The sequence below is a fragment of the Eurytemora carolleeae genome, unplaced genomic scaffold (assembly GCF_000591075.1).
Source record: "Eurytemora carolleeae unplaced genomic scaffold, Eaff_2.0 scaffold343, whole genome shotgun sequence".
Taxonomy (NCBI): Eukaryota; Metazoa; Arthropoda; class Copepoda; order Calanoida; family Temoridae; genus Eurytemora; species Eurytemora carolleeae.
This window is the reverse complement of record NW_019396238.1, coordinates 249,403-264,674: the sequence shown is the minus strand read 5'-3', so window position 1 is coordinate 264,674 and position 15,272 is coordinate 249,403. Positions and strand designations below refer to the sequence as shown.

Below are 15,272 nucleotides of genomic sequence, written 5' to 3'. Positions count from 1 at the left end.
GCTGTGTTTCTAACTTTTCCACATATTACATCATAATATCTTTGTACAGTGTACACTGTACTGTATACATACAATAGAAATGACTAAATTATCTTGTAACTAAAGTTAATACAAACACTATACATTGTACAAGGGTTGTACACAAAAATACATAATAAATAAATATGCAAAATTAGTTAAATAAAAGGTTAGCAAGTGGTACTAGCAGTCGATACAAAAACTTATTCATATACAAATGCGTTTAAAAGAATAAAAAAATTACGTACTAAATATATATGCTTAAAAATAACAAGCATAAACTAATAACTATATTAGAAGAACCACATTGCATCTAATTAACATTGTAATAAAATTTGAAAATAATTTCAGCCCAATACAAAGCTTCAGCTCTTACGCCATTTCATAAAAATTTTTTTTGGAAAATTAAAAAAAGTGATAATGAAAGGGTAGGGGGGGGGGGATTTAATATTAAAAATTCATTAAAATATTTTCGATTTACGAATCAACTATTTGAGAACTGATGACGTCCTACAGGTTTGGAACAAGTGCCTTATGAATGCACTAGAGTATCGGGATTAAAATAATATTTCCACCAATATCTTGTTAAATGATCTAGAGAGCCACTACTAATCTTAAGATGAACAACAAGGTCCAATTACAAATAAAAGATGAGAAAGCTGAAGGAGAAAACCCTCTGGATCAGCAAAATTTTATATACTTTAGATTTGTTAAGCTGTCTTTAGTTTCGTTGTATTCGTTATGTGTACTATTTTTGTCATTTGTTCACTGTCAATTGTGAATTGTTTATGTCAATTGTGAATTGTATACTGTAATTTGTGAATGGTATACTGTCAATTGTGAATTGTATACTGTCAATTGTGAATTGTATACTGTCAATTGTGAATTATATACTGTCAATTGTGAATTATATACCGTCAATTGTGAAATGTATACTGCCACCTGTGAATTGTATACTGCCAATTGTGAATTGTATACTGCCAATTGTGAATTGTATACTGCCACCTGTGAATTGTATACTGCCAATTGTGAATTGTATACTGCCAATTGTGAATTGTATACTATCAATTGTGAATTGTATACTGTCAATTGTGAATTTTTTGCGGTCAGCTGTAAATTTATGAATTTCTACTGTGATTTGTGAATTGCTTTATGTTAATTGTAAATTGTCTGCTGTCTTTTGTAAATTGTCTGCTGTCAATTGTAAATTGTCTGCTGTCTTTTGTGAATTTTCTACTGTCCTCTGCCTCATGTCTCCAATAATACCTATAATATCCAAGTTTGCATCCACTGGCAAACAAAAATATTTAACAAAAGTTTGTTTCAAGTAAAGTTGTTCGGACAATATGGATAAGGATGGGTGGGGGNATGTCGGTAAGATATAAAATATTCCAAGAATGTTATAATACATTCATTACAATTAAGTTTTAGTTCCGCATTAAAGTTCTTCTTTGCCAGAAACTTTAATCAAATTCAGTCCGATTGAATAAGCAACAATATATATACAGTGATACCCAAAAAAGGGTAATTAACACGACTTTATAGTTCCTTACACTTTGAAATGTACATTGTACAACCATTTTAGAACTGATTACTCACCACAAACTATAATCTTCAAATCACACATCTTTGCAACCTGAAATGTAAACCTTTGATTTTCACTATTTTATCCAGACAAATATATAATTTAAAAGTTCACGACATCAGGTTGCTAAGATATAAGGATTATGACATTTCAGTTTGAGGCGAGTAGTCAGTTCCTTTCTCTATGCTAAGAGACATAAAAATAACTCAATAAAAGCAGGAGTACACTAAAAATTGTCTTCTAGCCGGATACAAACAAATCATTAAATTAAGGTTGATGAGTAACTAATACATAGTTCTTTGTCTGAGGTATATATGGGCATACGACTCTAGATCAAGATTATGGAAGCTAAGATGATTCATGATCACGGACTTCTCGTGATACAACTCCTGCAAACAGCACAGGCAACGGTACATCACGTTGGTCTTCGCTATGTACGGAGAGAACTCGTTGAGGGAGACACTGTGATATCCCTTGACGTGGGCATCAAACAGTTCAAGTGACCGGGACATAAATCCACATTGAAGACATTGAAACGTGTTTCTATCAAACCAGCCAGGATCAGGTACACCCAGTCCAATCTAGATACAAATCAAGGTTATGAGGGAGGGCAAAGGCGTCCGAACCCCATGTCTCCAAAAAGTTATATTAATCTTATATGCTTCAAGTTTAAATCATCATTTTAACACAAGAAGACGTACAATTCTTAATATGTGAAAAGAAATGGTTTGGAAGAGAAAATAAAAGAATTCGGCTCGGACGCAGAGTCGACGTTGCTCGGATAAATCCAAGCCCTCAAATAAAGCCACTGTTAACAAATATTGAACTTAGATAAATATGAATTGGCTAAATAATTAATCAGATTCTACCTTTGAAAAATCTTCATAAGAATGAGCGGCTGATATTGATGTTTCTACCCTAGTCCCTGTAGAGGGTACTGAACCTCCTTCCCGCCTACTATCCTCATGCTTCAGTGTCAGATCAAGCGAACTCTGTTCAGACTCTCTCCCCGGAACTACTGGGTTCCAGGGCAGGTGTTTAGAAACTTCCGGATTGTATTGCGGAAGTTGAGGATGTAACCGGTCGGACTGATCTAGTGTTTCCTGTTTCGGAACTAGGTCTTGATGCGTTTCAAAGAATATTTTTGGAGTGGATTTAGGAGCACTTTTCTTCGCTATAGGTATAGATCGGGCAAAGGATTGGACAGTGTCCGGTTCTGGATCCCGTACGGACAAATCGCAGAGTGAATCGTTAAAGGCATTGTATTGCTTTTCGTAATCCTACAACAAATTATTCTTAAACGATTGCTAACATGTTCTAGTGCAATAATTTTACTATCATTCTGCAGACCAATCTTACATAAAATTTTACATATCTTCTGTCATAAAATGTTTATTAATGAAATAATTTGTGCCTTAAAGTTTAGTTTGTGCCATCTTTTGGTGTGCTTGGATACAGAATTGTATGTGAAGATAATATCTTTTTGGCACGCTTTACACCTAAACAAATACAAGTTTTTATTGAAATTAATAAACGTTAACAAATTCAATCCAATCCAATCCAATTCAATCCAAACCAAACCAAACCAATCCAATCCAATCCAATCCAATCCAATCCAATCCAAACCAAACCAAACCAATCCATATTAGTAAGTGTCAAGCGGTTTGAAACTTAAGGGGATAACCATCTAAAAAATTTCACCCTCTTAAGGGGCCTGTTCATGTAGTTAAAATTTGAAGTAGCACGTTCGATTAACAACGGCGCCTTTAAAAAGAACATGGTCAAGAATAAATGAGACATGCATGTGTATTGTGTATCTCTATAAAAGGAACATGCACATAGTGAATCGGGCAATTCACTCTCGAAATGGAAGGTCACATGAAAATAAAACCACAGTCCCTTAAAATACGAAAACATTGCACTTTATTTACCTATGATAGGTTAATCGAACAAAATCCATATTTGTAGCGTTTCCATCATAATCTTTATGGTCGTTGGTTAGATGATACTTTAACGCATCATGCATCATCACCTCGCTACACAGTCTGCATCTCCTAAACATTCACAATTTTAGAATTATAGTAACACAAAAAAGAATTTTAAAAAAATTTCCTAATTGATTTTTTTGTTTAACATGATATCTCTAAAACTGTTCTTGATTTCTAAGGTTCTCAGAACTCTAACCTTTCTCCGTTCTCAGAGTTTAAGGGAATCGTTAAATAATTCTTATTTTCAACAAGTGATACTTATTTCTTCATTTATTCCCATTATCATTTAACACACTTTCTTAAAGGTTTTAATTTTAAATATAAAAATACATGATATCTCAAAATCAAACCTTAGGCACATTTCATCAATATTATCTGAATAATATTTCCTCGCTCCACCCACTGTACAACTCCATTTCTGAATACATGCCGCGTCAAATTCGTATTTCCTTTTCCGCTTTATCTTCTCGCACGCTTTCCTGTTCTGGTTGTAAACCTCCTCGCCGGTGAAGGCCGGATGCGCTGCTTTGTACGCCTTGAGGGATGTTTTATGCGTGTAAAGATGTCGATTAATTGCATCAAAATGGAACAGCATTCCCTCGTCACAGATCTTGCACCTAGAAATTTTTTTATGTAAAAATAAAATAAAAATATTCTTCAATTGTCACACACTTTTTACTCCTTATATAAAATCTTACTTGTAGTATGTTCTTTTCACAAACTCAATTTTGCACTGCTGCATTATCGACTCCTGGAAAAAAATTTCAAATTTAAAAATTATTTGGATAAAATAAAATTTTTAAAAAGGAGAGAAAGGAGAGAGATAAGGTATAAAAAGGAGAGAAAGGAGACTCAAAATGGCTGACAACATATTTCAACTTTCTCTGTGGCAAAGGATGACGCATTATTGATTAACCACTGATGAAAATAATTGATAACGAAAATTTAGAGTGACACTATTTTTTTAAGAAACAATATAATAATAACAACGGCAGTCGACCATCATTTCATAAAAATCAAAGCTGAGCTACCGACAAGAATAACCACCATTTGATGGAAATTAACAAGTGTTATGAATCCGCAAAAATGTGACATACAAACAATGAACAATTTATATTATTTTTATATTTTGAAATTTGAGTAATAATTTCCTTGTGGTCTTTCAGTACATGAGCCTTCAGCTGATGATAGAAAAACACCTGAAAAAAAATAGTAAATAAAAAAGTAAAATTGTTAAAAATTTAAAAATTTCGAATGTGTATTATGAACTCCCATATTATAGGTATTATTAAATAATTTAAATAAAGGATAAATGGAAAAATGGAAAAAAATGATGGGATGAAAAAATTAAAAGAAAAAATCTTAGTGTCTGAAAGAAAAAAAGTTATTATAGAAAAGTTCACATAACAGAGGGGGGGAGATAATAAATAGGAAAAAAAAAAAAAGTCCAACCAGGATAAAGCACAATTTCTAACGCCATGACAAATTATCTAAGACATTGAGATTAAAGTGTGTAACCTACCTTCTCACAATAGTTGCATTTGCATTGACACATGTCTGCTAGATTATCAGTGTACTCTTTACATTCAGATTCATCTTCAGGATCAGTTGTAAGAACTATGTCACCTGAAAGTCAAAATTAACATGTTAAAAACTGATTTCATTCTCATTTATTTCGATGTTTTGAAACTTTAAACTGAGCCTTTTGCGGGTCCTGATACAAATCCTGGTGCTTAGAATCCAATGGATCAGGGTCCGAAACCAATGCACTGAGTTGAACTTCATCTTCAAATCAAATTATATATATTAAGTAACGTTGAATAAAAAGCTGACCTATAAATGCATCTTCAACCTTGTCCTTGTAATCCTGAAGGGAGAGCTGGTGGCATCGTTTAGTGTGCTGGCTAATATTATAATAACTAAACAGGATCTCAACAAAACAAATCTTGCATCTGAAAAATTATTTAAATTTTTTAAATTATTTTAAATTATTAAAGGATACAAAATGTAAAATTATCAAAATCTGATGCAAAGAATTCGCACAATTGGAGTTAATTAAAATAAATAAACAAAGCTTTATTGACTTTTGGATAAATCAAGATTTAACTAATCAAAAAAGTCACAAAATAAATAAGACATCGCATAAATAGGAGATATGAATATGATAAGCGCTATCTCTAGCAAATAAATCCATAAATGAACTTAAGAAAACAAGACCCACTAAAAGTATCTGCGAAAAAAAAAATTTACCTGTAGTACGACAGTTTAAGAAATGTAAATTTATCCTTGCTGCCCTGCTTGTGAGTTCTCTCAATATGTTTTATCATTCGATGATGAACAAATATCTTGTCACAGATCTTACACTGACAACTAGAATAGAAAACTTTAGCCTCTAAGAAATTTTTAATGTCTTTGTTTAGAATTTTCAATTTAAACTCTTTTGTCAGTGTACGTATACATGTATTACGTAGAGTCGGAAAAATTCGAAGTTTTGGAATATGCATTTTTTTAGTTTCATAATGCATTTTAAAAATTCATGATCACAGAATTTCATCTGGATACTTTATTTGCTCCATCTGTCCCCTCTTCTGTCAGACTCTAGTTTTTGATCTATTTCATGTATTAACCCAGTATTACCCAAAAACCAATTGATGAATCAGCAAATAAATGCTTTAAGACATCTTGTATTTTAACAACTAGAAAAAAAACACTACGAAAACCTAGATTTGTAATTAGAATGGTCGTGTGGATTACAGAATTCAATACTTGTCCTACCTACACATGTCCTTGACATCATCAGAGAACTCCTTTTCTTCGTCCTTGATGTCCCTGACATCCTTGACCTTCTTGACCACAGGCTTACTCTTCACGAAAACCACGTCAGGGTCCTCAGCATAACTGATTCGCTTACGTTTCCGGCCCCGTCTCGAGGATTCTATTTCCTGCAAGACATGTTGTTGCTTTAATTAAATATTAACCATGAACATATTTTGAAAAATGTACAGTGGTGTGATATTAGTTTTAAAGTACTTCGCTTTCAATCAATTTGGAGATGAAAATTGTCCTCAAACTCTTATTTTCTCATCCCTATATCTTTGCAACCTTATTAGATGTTTAAAGCTTTGACTATTTCTACTATCATAATTTATTGTAATAAATATTAAAGTTCTGCGAGATCAGGTTGCAAAGATAAGTATTAGTTTGAGAAAAGTGTTCAGTTCCTTAAGAACTAAATAAACATACGTCATCAAAAGGTTCCTCCTTGATATCTTCTTCGGTCCAGGAACTATTCAATTCCTCCTGCAAAAAATATATAATAATTAATGAAGTGATATTTCAAAAATTTCAAAAAATGATTTGTGTCAAAAATATTAATATTTAAAATTTTTGTTTAGTTTAAAGGTTTTTTTAAGAACAAGAGACACAAAATCAAATATTTTTAATCTTACCTTGATTCCATTGGTCTCATGTAAATTTGTATCGCAGAGAAATGCCGCTGAATATTCTTGATCTTCGTCAATCTCTTTCTTTATTTCCGTTTTCACCGCGACCAGTTTCTGATTTTCCGTTCGTAGACTAGACCTTGCAGATGTCCCGTTACAGTTCGTCTGTTCGTCATTCTTGGTTTTACCCTGGTCAGCAGATCCATTATTTTCGATAACTTTTTTTCTGGGACGACCGCGCCGAGGTTTTTCTGGTAAAATAGCTGGAGATTCACTTTTTGTCTTTTCAATAACTCCATTTTCTTCCATGGCTCCATTTTCAGTGGAACCGGCACTTTCAGGAGTAACACCGTTTTCCATTCTCTCTACAAATAATTTTACATGTAAGAGAGAGGGTTAAAATAACAGTAACCATATTTAATCTTGTGTTTAATGACGACACTTCGAAAAATGCTTCTACTCAAAATTTCTGCAGGAAAATTTGGCAGCTGAAACAGAAATAGAAAATTTTGAATTAATTAAATCAAATTTCTCCCTTTAAAGTTTCCAGCTATAAGGATCACGAAGAACAAAATCTCCAAATATTTAAAAATACTGCAATTTTTGTTGTACTAAAAATTCTAGTTAGTCGAAACTATGCTACATTAATTGAAGGAAGACAATTTAATATCTTACAATTGTACAATAATAAAAATCTCTACCACTTATAAAATTAATCTCATTACGTTCTAACATTGTTTAAATGTGTACAATTTTACAAGAAGGCACTAGCAACAACAAGATTAGAGAGAAGACAGAAATTAGTAATTCTTTGTACAATTAAGGCCCAACACATATCTATTGTACTGAAATGTACAATACATATCTATTGTACAGTGTGCAGTGTACTGCATACGCCACTAAATTCACTGGTAAACGTTACTAGACTATGATAAACACATTTGGCAATAAATGAAGATTACCGAAAATGCAACAAGAATGCAAATTTGTAAACAAACGAGTTTTTGGTATTCATTCGAAAATGTGGATTCTTATTAAACAGAATTAAGTGAAATCTGAGAGCAAAGAAATATGTTAAACTCATAAACGTTATTGTTCATAAATCAAGGAGAATAACATCCAAAACTTGTATAAAAATGGAAGTTGGGGATTTGAAATTATTATTATTAAAAATAGAACCCTGATACAATTCTTGAATATTTTGGGACTTAATGTGTGGGTCTTTGAGAGAGGAACTCGCCATGAAGAGCAAAGAGTAGGTTAGCTAGTTCACCAGAGGGTTGAGGGAGGAACTGTTCGGGGGGGGGGGGGAGCAAGGAGTAGGACGGCTAGTTCACCAGGGGGTTGAGGGAGGAACTGTTCAGGTGGGGGAGCAAGGAGTAGTACAGCTAGTTCACCAGGGGGTTGAGGTAGGAACTGGTCAGGTTAGGGAGCAAGGAGTAGGACTGCTAGTTCACCAGGGGGTTGAGGGAGGAACTGGTCAGGTTAAGGGACAAGGAGTAGATTAGCTAGTTCTCCAGAGGGTAGAGGGAGGAACTGGTCAGGTTGGGTAGCAAGGAGTATGACAGTTAGTTCTCCAGGGGGTTAAGGGAGGAACTGGTAAGGTTAGGGAGAAAGGAGTAGGACAGTTAGTTCACCAGGGGGTTGAGGGAGGAACTGGTGAGGTGAGGAAGCAAGGAGTAGGACTGGTAGTTCACCAGGAGGTTTAGGGAGGATCTGGTCAAGTGGGAGAGCAAGGAGTAGGTAAGCTAGTTCATCAGGGGGTTGAGGGAGGAACTAGTGAGGTGGGGGAGCAAAGAGTGGGTTAGCTGAGGTGGATAAGTGCTTTCTTCGTCAACATCCTCAAGGAAAACAGAGCATCTCTCCTGAATCAAAATATTTGCCACTATTTCATGCTAGAATTAGAAAAGATTAATTTCATATGTTAATAAAATGTGATTTTAACCCTGGGTTTTTACCTGGATAAACCAACCCTGGTTATTAAACCTGGATAAACTAAACCTGGGTTTTACACCTGGATGAACCAACCCTGGTTATTAAACCTGGATAAACTAACCCTGGGTTTTCACCTGGATGAACCAACCCTGGTTATTAACCTGGATAAACTAACCCTGGGTTTTCACCTGGATAAACCAACCCTGGTTATTAAACCTGGATGAACTAACCCTGGGTTTTACACCTGGATGAACCAACCCTGGTTATTAAACCTGAGCTGAAAACTTTAGAATGGGATATCCTTAATCCCGATCGGTTTATTAATCTGGAGATTAACAACAAGAGGAGAACAAGCATTATTTAATCTGGAGATTAAGAAAAAGAGTGGATTAAGCATTAATCCCGATATCCACCATTCAAAAGTTCCCAGCTCTGGATAAACTAACCCTGGGTTTTACACCTGGATGAACCAACCATGGGTATTAAACCTGGATAAACCAACCCTGGGTATTAAACCAGAGGAGGCGAGGGGACAGGAGGTGGGTTTTTGAATTACAGCCTGGACCTCTCGCAGGACTAGGCGGGCTGGGGTAACAGCCTGGGCTGCATGACGACCCAACCGACATGAGGCCTTACCCAGGTCGTTTTTACCAGTATACGATCCTAACAGGCCCCCTACTCTGACAAATGAGGCCCTTTGTTTTAAAAATGATAGAATGAAAATAGGAAAGAGAGGGAATTAATTCAATAAGAGGTAAGGTTTTAGTTTCAAAATGTTGATGCGAGAAACTTTTATTGAATTCCATGAAAGCAAATGCAATCAAAAACACTTTAACTTAAATTCTATCAAATTTGATAAGACAATAGAAAATTCATGAAATGAAAGAGGAGAAAATGTCAAGTCTGAAAGGTTTAGTCAACTCTTGAATTTGACTGTATTATTGAACTCTTGTCTTATGCATACTTCTGCACATAACTTAAAGAGACCGTTTACTTATTTGAGTAATTTGAGGGTTAACTAAATAGCCTTATTAGCTATTCATTGGTTTTAGTCTTACTTTTCAAAGACAACTGTGGCCTGAAAAAAGTCGATTTATCATTCATAATTCCAGGGCGAATATGATACGCATTTACATTATTTGATGCTTTTTGTCATAGTCATGGATTTTTTTTAATTTTCCAATATTTCATTTAACTGTAGTATCTAATAATTGATTGTAGATATCTTAATTTTTTGTCAAAATTATTTTAAAAATTGTCTATTTTCAAAATACAACTTATTTAAAACGTTTGACGGTTTGATACGTTTTTGTCTAAAAAAAAGTCTTTGTAAAAACGTGTTAATTTGTTAAATCATGTTTGAACACTAAAAACGTTAATTTCTTGCTAATTCTAAAATCAAAAGTTTTTATGTCTTATTATATAAAGGTTGACACATGATGTCATTAAAATTTGAGAATTTAAGATTTTATTGGAGTGTTGTTACTGAAAAAACGTTTCAATAGTGTCTATGCAAAGGTATCATACCTTTCCGCTGGAATAATAAATATTTAGGTAATAATAATAAATAAAATCAACATTTTCTCCGGCAATAGATCTGCGTTTGAAAAGTAATGAATATAGCTAATAGGCTAATTTGTTTACCAAGAAATTACCCAAATAAGTGAACGGTACTCATAACTTGTACTTTAATTTTGAACAATGTTATTATTGAACTATATTATCAAACATAACTTACGCATATCTTATTCTACTCCTACGTTTTGTTCTATGTACTTTTGAACTCTTACCTTGTACTCATTGAACTTTAGACTATGCATTTTCTTCAGATGTTTTGAGACAATATTGAAAGTGAATCTTAGTGGTTTCTCACACAGCCTACATCTGAATGAAAGATACGTTCGAATACAAAATTCATCTGAATAAAAGAGCTGAGAGCTAAAATTATTTATTACAAATCAAACAAATTAAATCAAATACGAAATGTTGGTTGGACCACAGGTAAGGTTTCCAACGCAAGTGGAATTTACTTGGGCGCAATTGCGAGCCCTGTGCTGCGCAATTCCGTGCAATTCAAGAACAGTTACCCGCAATTCCGCGCAATGGAATTCCGATTGGAAACCCTAATAACAAGTAGCTATAAGAGACTGTACGCGTAATTTCAAGGGACCCTCAATGCAAAAATATCATTGCTCAATTGAATATCTAATTATTACTTGATCAGACCATTGTGTATCGGGCATTGATATCTTTTTGCATAGAGTGGAGGGTCACTTGATATTGCGCTAACAATCCCTTTAAGGTTAAAGACGACTTTTAAATTGTTCCAATATTTAAAGGAAATAAAATCATTACCTATGATAAGTGATTTTGACAAGCTTATGTTCTTTAGGATGCCTTCGATCCTCATCTTTGTGGCATAAACGGATATGATTCCTTTAATAATAATAATATTGATTAATAAACTAGCTGAAGTACCCGACGTTGCCCGTGCAATAAAAAACGAATTTTGGAGAATTTGCAATTTTTGAAAAAAATATCGTTTCTTAGCCTTTATAAGCATATATATAACATATACATATACAAGGAGAATTGAATACAAGGAGGGGGCATTAGGGTTTCCGTACACTTTGCTGTGACGTTTTTGGACTGCTGGAGAACTAGTTTTTGCGTAACAAAAATAATAATGTAAACAAACATGAGTTAGTATACGGTGAATCTTCATCTAACGCTAGATGCACCAGATGTCTGTTTATCATTTGTGTTATTGTTTACAATTTTTATTTATTGTTTTATTGCTTAAAATAATACCAGTTTAAAATAAATTTCTGACAACTTCGAAAATAGAAGGAAAGCGTAAATAAAAACATACCTTAATGAATCGTCTGAATAAATTTTTTGACAAAGCTCACACTGCCGTAAACACTTTTCCTAATAAATATTTTGATAAAAATCTTCAAAAACAATGATTTGAAGAATAGGGTATGTTTCCATAGTTATATAATCGTTTCTTTGCATTATCTGTTAAGACCATAACCCCGTCGTCTAGGGTATGTTTCCATAGTTCTATAATCGTACCTTTGCATTATCTGTAAAGACCATAACCACGTCGTCTAGGGTATGTTTCCATAGTTCTATAATCGTACCTTTGCATTATCTGTAAATACCATAACTACGTCGTCTAGGGTATGTTTCCATAGTTCTATAATCGTACCTTTGCATTATCTGTAAAGACCATAACCCCGTCGTCTAGGGTATGTTTCCATAGTTCTATAATCGTACCTTTGCATTATCTGTTATATGTTATTAGTACACATTTCGAAAAATGTATAGTTCTATAATCGTACCTTTGCATTATCTGTAAAGACCATAACCCCGTCGTCCAAGGTATGTTTCCATAGTTCTATAATCTCCTGCGCCTGCTCTTGTGCCCACTCATACCTCTTCTCACTTCTATAAAGTTAGACAAATGAATCCCGAAAATTTTACTTCTACTCCTCAAAAAAATGTGTTATACCTTTTTGAAGGAACTGAACACTTTTTTTTTTTTTTTTAAACCTGATGTCATAAACCTTTCGACTCCCTGGCTTCTTGAATTAAATTGAATTGATAATTTAACTACAAATTCTGCTAAATCGAATAACCAAAGTTAGAAATACAAAAGGTTTATACATTAGGTTTCAATCGAAAGAAATGGGATTCGAATATTAGTGTTTGAGGGAAATGTTTAGTTCCTTCCCTAGAAATATAACTGTTCAGGAATTGACTTGAATAAATTTGAGCTAGGTCGCTGAACTACCTACCGTCGATTCAAATGTCATCTGAAGTTCTTAAGTGTAGCTTTCATCAAGAGGACATTGGCAAGTTCTGAATATCCTATCCCATGCCCCATACGACATAAGACATGAGATGTATACACTACAGAACTACGGATAATTGTTTGAATCGACGGTTCAGTGACCTAGCTCAAATACATTAAATTTGGACCCAGGTTTAATTTTCATTTTTCATATCATCCCCCAAACTTCGCCAATTGAACAAATGTTTAGTTAATTAAGAATTCGAATTTAAATATACTTACACTTGAATTTTTAGATCTTGTTTCGTCACAATCTCAAAATTATTCTCGTAGGAAACGTCATGCACGTTCTGTATATGTTCTATTGTCTCCTCGTGGTTAAAGATCTCGCTGCAGAAGTTACACCTGCTAAGGGTCTTGGTGCTCTCCCTCCTCCCGAACCTAATCTTCTCCGTCAACTCGTTGTAGGTGAACTTGTACTCGTTCAACGTGATCTTGTGAGTCCTCTTCAAGTGCTCTTTTATTCGTCCGATGAAAAAAACCATTTCCGAGTCACAAATTCGACATCTACATTGTTTTTGAAATATTAGGTCAAATTCAACCTTGTGCACATTAAAAGGATTGTAGAGAGTAATTTAAAAGCAATAAAAATCATTTTCTAGTCACAGAGAACTCCTCAAAAAAATTCTTCCCATGAATAAATGAGATATTGAATTTTCATAATAATCAATTTTTAAATAAACTAATATGAATGTCTCCTTCATCCATGTTCAGACAAATACTTTAAGGGCAACGTTTAAGGTCACTCGAATTTATGTCTACAGTCCCTTTAACATATTGATAATTAATGGTGTTTAACCTACTTGTAATATGATCGTGTAAGCATGACGTAGTTGTCCTTCTGAGATGCTTTATGCATATTAGAAATATGTTTCAAGATGGAGTCGTGGGATGCAATCTTTCCACACAGATTACACGAACTTGTACACGAATCCACTAAAATATTAAAAGTACAAATACTTCTTGACATCCAGCATAAAAAAAAATATAAAAAAGTATTTTTTCACACCATTTATCTTGTAACTGTATGACATTAATATAGTTGTTGGTAGTTCAAGATATCCTACCTAAATTATTTGAAACTTGTCGCTCTGGATCCAGATCTTGTTTCGGCCGTCTAAAAATATTTCATTTTAAGCCAAACACACAGATGTTTAAAGAAAAAATGTGAAATTTGAAGTAATGCTAGCAGATGGTAGATTATAATTACCTTGACTTTTTAGTTGGTGATTCTGCTTCTAAATCCAGTTTTCTTTTTCTGCTCGACTCCTGCCAAATAGTATACAATGCAATATTAGTTGTACTGTACTGTACTGTACTGTACTGTACTGTACTGTACTGTACTGTACTGTAATGTACTGTACTGTACTGTACTGTACTGTACTGTACTGTACTGTACTGTACTGTGCTGTGCTGTACTGTACTGTTTATTGAACAGATAATTTATATTTTGTAACCTCCTCTTCCTGGTAGGATTCTAGAAAATGTGAAGCAATAATATCATCTTCAGAATCATCAATAATCTAAATATTATCATCTTCAGAATCATCAATAATCAATAATCGTCTGCAAAATCATCAAAATATAAATATTTTCATTTTTAAATCAAGTCATATCATCCATAATCTTATACATCTTATGACATGCTGGGTGAAGTGTAGGTGAGTCTAATACCTGGGTAGGTGTAGATGAAGTGTTTAAATCACCTCCTGTATCTTCTATTCTAGATATACAAACACTTCCTAAAACAAAAGTTTTTAAGATAATTTATATACTCTAAAGTTTAGATATCCATTTAAACTAGAGAACACCAGATTTGCTGTTGACAGACTTTAATCAAGACTGGAGAAAATAGCTCAAAAATAGTAATATATATATAAATTTTAATGGACAGGAATAGGATGGCTGTAAATGTTCCATCAATATCAAATTATTCTACATTTTAAATTATTACCACAGCTAAACCTACGATTTAGAGAACAGTAATATGAAACTAAATAAAGTTTTGGTAAGTTTAGAAACAAACGGAATAGAAATCTTTGAATTTTGAAATGCTGACAAAATTGAAAACTTTAAAAAAAACTTTGACAACAACGCAGTTGATATAAATATTCTACCTATTGTTGAATTATATTCGATTGATATAAATATTCTACCTATTGTTGAATTACATTCGATTGATATAAATATTCTACCTATTGTTGAATTATATTCGATTAGGTTAGGTTAGGTTAGGTATAAATATTCTACCTATTGTTGAATTATATTCGATTAGGTTAGGTTAGGTTAGGTTAGACATAAATATTCTACCTATTGTTGAATTATATACGATTCTTCCGTTAGTTTCAAGATCAGCTAGAAATGATTCAGTTACTCCCGAATCCCCCATTTTTATTCTGCAACCATCAAAACTTAAACAAAACAAACAAATACAAATAACAAAA

The 15,272-nt window shown here is 33.4% G+C and overlaps 2 protein-coding genes across 3 annotated transcripts; both read right to left on the bottom strand.

Moving 5' to 3' along the window:
- Positions 1-1,813: 1,813 nt before the first annotated feature.
- On the bottom strand, positions 1,814-7,631 carry LOC111699039 (uncharacterized). The gene is made up of 13 exons (XM_023469589.1): positions 7,041-7,631; positions 6,835-6,891; positions 6,367-6,533; positions 5,842-5,961; positions 5,425-5,543; positions 5,114-5,217; positions 4,743-4,790; positions 4,290-4,342; positions 3,942-4,208; positions 3,535-3,657; positions 3,018-3,102; positions 2,473-2,883; positions 1,814-2,184 (listed from the first exon to the last, which is right to left on the bottom strand). Exons 1-13 carry the CDS (start codon positions 7,392-7,394, stop codon positions 1,888-1,890), a joined length of 2,205 nt encoding a protein of 734 aa, XP_023325357.1. The 5' UTR covers positions 7,395-7,631; the 3' UTR covers positions 1,814-1,887.
- Positions 7,632-8,180: 549 nt separating this feature from the next.
- On the bottom strand, positions 8,181-15,245 carry LOC111699041 (uncharacterized). 2 transcript variants are annotated; one of them, XM_023469592.1, is made up of 13 exons: positions 15,139-15,245; positions 14,503-14,570; positions 14,286-14,351; positions 14,039-14,097; positions 13,896-13,945; positions 13,632-13,764; positions 13,051-13,335; positions 12,338-12,422; positions 12,184-12,204; positions 11,842-11,900; positions 11,325-11,405; positions 10,760-10,853; positions 8,181-8,899 (listed from the first exon to the last, which is right to left on the bottom strand). In XM_023469592.1, the coding sequence occupies exons 1-13, from the start codon at positions 15,215-15,217 to the stop codon at positions 8,783-8,785; spliced, it is 1,197 nt and encodes a 398-aa protein (XP_023325360.1). In that variant the 5' UTR covers positions 15,218-15,245; the 3' UTR covers positions 8,181-8,782. The 2 variants fall into 2 exon arrangements, with proteins under 2 accessions (XP_023325360.1, XP_023325359.1); XM_023469591.1 differs by lacking the exon at positions 12,184-12,204 and having other exon boundaries at positions 12,317-12,422.
- Between the last annotated feature and the right edge of the window lie 27 nt (positions 15,246-15,272).